Consider the following 5,576-nt stretch of genomic DNA (forward strand, 5'->3'; position numbering starts at 1 on the left):
GGAACCACTCTGACGGCAGAGGTAAGAACAGGAGTCAGCCTGTTGGTACCTCAGCACTTCTGTTTCCAACCAATTAAAAAAAAAAAAAAAAAAAATTGCACTGTGACTTCTCCAACTGTGCTGCAGAACAACGCAGGTGTCGCAGAAGGGCAGTGGGACAGGAAGGCTCAGACCTGTTACCAGTCAAAACGTCTCAGCAGCAGGGAGCTCCTATTAGGAGAGAGCAAGCTAACTTTGCGCACAAAGCTCTCGCTCTCTGTGCTTTAAGGCTGAGTCAGGGACTCTTCTGGACTCTTCCCAGGTTTCAGAAGATCACCAGACAGAAATAAGTGTCAGTTATAAATATATCATGTCAGTTGCAGGGGGTGGAGATGGGAGGGGGGCACAGGGAGGGGAAAGCTAACTTTGCGCACAAAGCTCTCGCTCTCTGTGCTTTAAGGCTGAGTCAGGGACTCTTCTGGACTCTTCCCAGGTTTCAGAAGATCACCAGACAGAAATAAGTGTCAGTTATAAATATATCATGTCAGTTGCAGGGGGTGGAGATGGGAGGGGGGCACAGGGAGGGGAGAACTTAGAATGGGTGCAGGGAAGAGAGAAAGGAAAAAAGACATCTTACGTTTCCAGCACTGGAAAGAACAGTTTTGACCTCACGCAATAAGTCACTGGACCTTTTCAATAGTCTTATCTGGCTTATGCCCCATCATCTTTAACACATCATCACAAGGAATGTTGGCTGGCAAAAGGTTAAACAATCCCACACAGTGGAGAGTGAATCTGCAGTCTGCTGGGAAGGTCCCCACCACATCACTGACGATCTCAGGGTCCAGCTTGAAGGAAGGAAGCAGCTTCTCAGGCTCACACATCGCTCAGGGCCTGGAGACAGCCAAAGACAAAAAAGCGTAAGGATGGACCTGCTGCAGCTCTACCAGTCCTCAACAGAAATATGGCTCTGAAACACAGCCATGGCATTTGCCTTCATCCCTAGAACGCTCTGAGGTCTTTTCAGGAACTTGCAATTGCAACCCAATTAGAAGACGATGGAATGATGCGGAAATACAGACTATCCTTCAAGAAGGCAGACTACGCTAGAGCATCCTTTCTTTTCTCTCTGGTTTGTGCTAGAAACCACAACCACATTTTATCTAAGGATTTTAGAGCCTTCCAATGGTAAACACCAATTCTGCAAGCTCTTGGACTTAGTTTTGGTAGGTGAAATAGGAGCGATCTGCCATGAAGGCATGGGGCATCAACCCAAAAAACATTCCAAACTGAACTCCAGACTCCAGTCTTCCCAGACTGACTCATACTCTGCTATGTCATCCAAAATGCCGTCCTGCTCAGACTTGCTCACAGAAGCCTTTAGGGCTGCAGGAAATCCTCAGTCCTGTATACTCCCACTCCCAGCAAAGAACAGTCACACCTCGTCCTTGATGGACGAATGGCAGCGCAGTCTTGCTTACCTTCCGTGCAAACTCTGGCAGAATGAAAGCTGCCCGATGAATGTCGGAGTTGTAGTATTTCAGACTCCTCTCCTCTACTTGTTGCTGTGAGAGCTGCTGCACAGGCTCCCGGAAATTCGTGTTCTGCAATAAAGAAGCCAGGTAGCTCTGTAGTGTTTGGGTAACGAACTGTTACTGGCTGTGTAACGGGCATCCTGATTCAGGGCAGAGAACCAAGAGGACTCGCAGAAAAACAGATGACTTTCTGTTCTAGTCAAAGGTTCTGCACAGCTCCAGCCCCAAGGGCTGGAGTTTACACTCAGTACCTCATGTGACTAGCCCTTATTCACAGATGTCAGTGTATGAGGTCAGCCTGCATGTGAGCTATCAGACTGTGCCTGAGCATCTAAGAAGCGAGGCTTTTGCTCTTCAGCAGAACCCACATCTGCATTAAGTCAGGCACAGCGCATGCTGCCAGTGCACCAGATAAATAAAATGCAGCAGCAGAAGTGCCACTGGCTCCCTAAACCAACATGAGAGTTGCATTACAGGCTTGCTGTAATGCAGCAGATTGGGAAGAAAGCAGACCTCGGTGGTCTGACACAAGAGTTACCAGCCCACACCCTGACACTGATTTTCACTTGGAGACCTCTATACAAGCAGATTACCAGTCACAAGCTGATTCTTACCAAGCAAGTGGTAGCCAGCATCAATACGCCAAAGCCTTAACAGGCTCTGAAAATTGGTAGTGGCTTTCTTCTTTCCAAGTTTGATGTACTAGAGAGAAAAACCTTACCCTTTCCTAAGGCAAGTGGTTACATTACTGGTCAATTCTGTGCTTCATTCAGCACTGAGAAAGCCGTGTTGCAGCTCTGGGGCCCTGGGCTGGCGGAGCCAGGGCCCAGCATGAGTCTAGAGGGCCCACAGCTGGGAAAGCTCTGTGCCACAGCTCAAGCTCTGTAAGGGACAGCCTGAGGCAGGCTCTGCAGGTACTTTCATGGAGCGGAAAAGGGCACTTCAGGTGCCTGAAACTCACCGGGTTCTTGCTGCAGAGCATGAAGCCAATCTGCCCACTGGGATATGTGGGGATGGTGCAATAGGCATATTCCACAACAGGGAACAGAGACTTGCAGAACTGACGCATCTCCTTAATGAGATCCAGGTGCAGCCACTGGCACTCACCTACAGGGAGAAGGGAAGACAGGATGCAAGGTGAGAGCTGCCCCTCTTCTCTGCAAAGGCCTGTGCCAGGTTAACAGTGGTTCCAAGTCCAAACCTGCTCTACTCCGCAGAGCTCATGTGGTTTCAAAGGCAAGATAAGACCCTTATGCCAGTTTTATGAAGCACGGTCCAGCAGTTAACAAGTTGACGTATACAGATCAAAAACGCTCCTGTAGCTGGGAGCTGAAATGGATTTCACTCCCTGCGTCATGTCTCCCCGCAAAGAGAATCCCCTTTTTGCCTCACAGTTTGCATGCAGTGATCTGGCATCAGCCTCTGCCCAGAGACAGCATCCTCACCTTGGCAGCAAAGAATCCCATCTTCTCGCAGGGCTGTCTTCATCAGCTGGTAGTAGGATTCTTTGAATAAGCTTTCTGCAGGACCTGGGAGAAAAGTGAGTAAAGAGACATGTCTAGAGAGATACTAAGACAGCAGGCTTCTGAGAGTTTTCCGAATGCCCAGGCTGCACAGGGACTGCACTGGAAAAGAGACATTTCAAATGGCTTTTCAGTGATCACAAGTGTTGGAGGTAATCTAGAGGCAAAAAGTTTTGACCGTGGGTGAACCTCAGCCTGCACCTAGCACAGCAGAACCATCAGGATCTTAGCTTTGCTCAATAGCAAGCCCAGGACCTTTATCAAAGAAAGTCCTAGCAGCTGCTTCTGCCTTCAGTGAGCATTTTTTAAACTGAACTCCTACTCCAAACCACCCTGTATAGAGGTGCCTCTCTCTGTGTTGACTATAGCACGAGTGAAGGTGACTCAGGCACTCATCATTAGGTCTCTAAAATGAGCTGCCGTAATTATTTTAGGTCCCTCTCTACCTCATTTTTCTCCTTCAGAAATACAGCAACCTCACTATAGCCATCTTTAGGCTAGGTAGCTATATCAACAGTGCGTGAGCCACTGCTTCATTAGCAGGCACACATGCAAAGCTGGCTTTGCCAGCATGGTGCTGTATCCCCCATGGGATTACTGGACTCAAGGATCAACTCTTTTCCAGAAGCAATAGCTGCTGGAGTTGAATTTTGAGGACAGAAACGTGACAGCTGGCTTGAAGCCTTGCTGATATGATTTTCTGGTCTTCATCCTTCCCTTTCTCTACCAAAAGAACCAAGTCACTGATAGTCTTTTCACTTGAAAGGAGCCTGGGCAGGCTGGCTTTACTTCCAGGAGGTAGGCAGAATTAAAAAGGAGGAGGAGCGCAGAAAGTAGTACCCTTTTATGGCCAGAATTCTTACCCATGGGGTCAGACGAGTCTGTGATAATCACATCAAAGGCTTCTTGATTTTGTTTCATGAACTCAAAACCATCTCCCACGTGCAAGGTCAGCTTAGCGCTGGAATATCCCACTGCCATCCCTGGGAGGTATTTCTTAGATACCTGGATCACATCCTGCAACACAGAGAGCACAAGTGGGTCAGCGGGCACTACAAGCAGCTACTTCTCAGGCTACCGTGCAGCTGCAGCTGAAAGAACAGTACAATGAGTCATTTCCTTCCATGCCTTCAGCACAAATCCGACTCGATAGCTAGATCCTCAAGAGCTGTCAGTATCTTCAGCCAACAAGCTACACTCAGCCCTTTCCTATGGCCTCAGGGTTCAGTGACACTGTTGGTCTGTCCTTGCCAAACTCAACAAGGAGAACTTAAGAGCTTCAAAAGCTCCCTGAGGAACTAAGACTACTATCACAGATCTGATGGCTCTGTGCTCCTTTTCCCTGCAGACTTCACTTGCAGAGGTGATCTCAGCTAAAGACTTTTTTTTTTTCTCCCCTTCTTAAATAAAACCATGCCAACAGATTTCTGGATTCAAGATGAGAAACATCCCCACCTCTGCTCTATAGTCGTTATATCAATCCCCTCATAAGGTACAGTTTTCTCTAAAACAGCAACAATGGCTAGACGGCCACTGCCCTAGGCCCAGCAATTTTCCTGAATGCTACCAGCTTCTCACAGCTGGCAGAAACAAAAAAATATGCTGCTGTCAGGCAGTGTTTGTTCAAAACAAGGCACATATGCCTACTTAGCTTGGCAGAGAGGGTATGCAGTCTCATATAGCAGTGTTTCCCATTCCTACTACAGCCTCGCTTTGAGGAGACAGCAAAACTTTCCAAAAAAGTAAAATATCAGAACAAGCTGACCGAGAGGAGGACCAGCCCATCTATCACAGAAACAAATACCCCCCGCTTATTTCCTGCTTTCAGTGGCAGGAGGCTGCTTAACATAGCGACCATCCTCCTCTGGCAGGAGCAGTACTCTGTTCTGCATCGGGGAGAGGGGAAAAGCAGCACCTTCACAAAGCCAGAGCTCTCCTTCTCCAGATCCCACGCTGGCCTGGAAGGGCCTCTGCCGTACGTGTGTGAAAGAAATCACATGAAAGAGGCAGCCAGCTGCCACGTAGATGACTCGTAAGGCAAAGAGGTGGCGCTGTCAGTGTCACGCCAGCAGAACCGGCAGCAAACGCACTTGCTACTGACAAGGGACAGCAGGTGAAGCAGCAGCTCCCGTGGATGCTGTGAAGTAGGGCTGCTTTTTGTTGGGTGGGCTGCCCGTCTGACCGAAGCCCTGGGGCACCTCCACGCAGCTGGGAGCCCAACGCACCTCATCGATTTCGCACTGCACCACAGACTCCACGGTCGGGTGTTTCACCACCTCTCGCAGCACTCCCCCGTCGCCACCACCGATGATCAGCACCTGGGAGAGGAGAGGGCAGAAAACCGGCCATCAGCGGGGTCGGCTCACAGGGGAACTTCCACCGTGCGGCCTAAAGAGGACGGCTTGGAACCCGGCAGCCCTCCGGGCTCATCCTGCCCCGGCGCTCGGAGGTGTGCTCTGGGGGCCTACGAGGGCTGCCCTCCAACGCTCTGTCAAGCGCCAAGCGTAGGTGTGCCAGAACCGCCAGCCCACGCCAGCCT

General features: G+C 49.8%; 1 protein-coding gene across 1 annotated transcript in view; it reads right to left on the reverse strand.

The window, feature by feature from the left end:
* Nucleotides 1-591: 591 nt before the first annotated feature.
* The window catches only part of SRM (spermidine synthase), a 5,972-nt gene continuing 987 nt past the window's right edge, over nucleotides 592-5,576 (reverse strand). The window contains exons 2-7 of the mRNA XM_009646507.2: nucleotides 5,263-5,355; nucleotides 3,901-4,054; nucleotides 2,960-3,043; nucleotides 2,476-2,621; nucleotides 1,461-1,583; nucleotides 592-873 (exon numbers count right to left, since the gene is read on the reverse strand). Coding sequence (XP_009644802.1) covers nucleotides 856-873; nucleotides 1,461-1,583; nucleotides 2,476-2,621; nucleotides 2,960-3,043; nucleotides 3,901-4,054; nucleotides 5,263-5,355 — 618 coding nt within the window. The 3' untranslated portion in view covers nucleotides 592-855. The remainder of the gene's footprint in view (nucleotides 874-1,460; nucleotides 1,584-2,475; nucleotides 2,622-2,959; nucleotides 3,044-3,900; nucleotides 4,055-5,262; nucleotides 5,356-5,576) is intronic.

Source organism: Egretta garzetta, unplaced genomic scaffold, assembly GCF_000687185.1.
Source record: "Egretta garzetta isolate BGI_Z169 unplaced genomic scaffold, ASM68718v1 scaffold69, whole genome shotgun sequence".
Taxonomy (NCBI): Eukaryota; Metazoa; Chordata; class Aves; order Pelecaniformes; family Ardeidae; genus Egretta; species Egretta garzetta.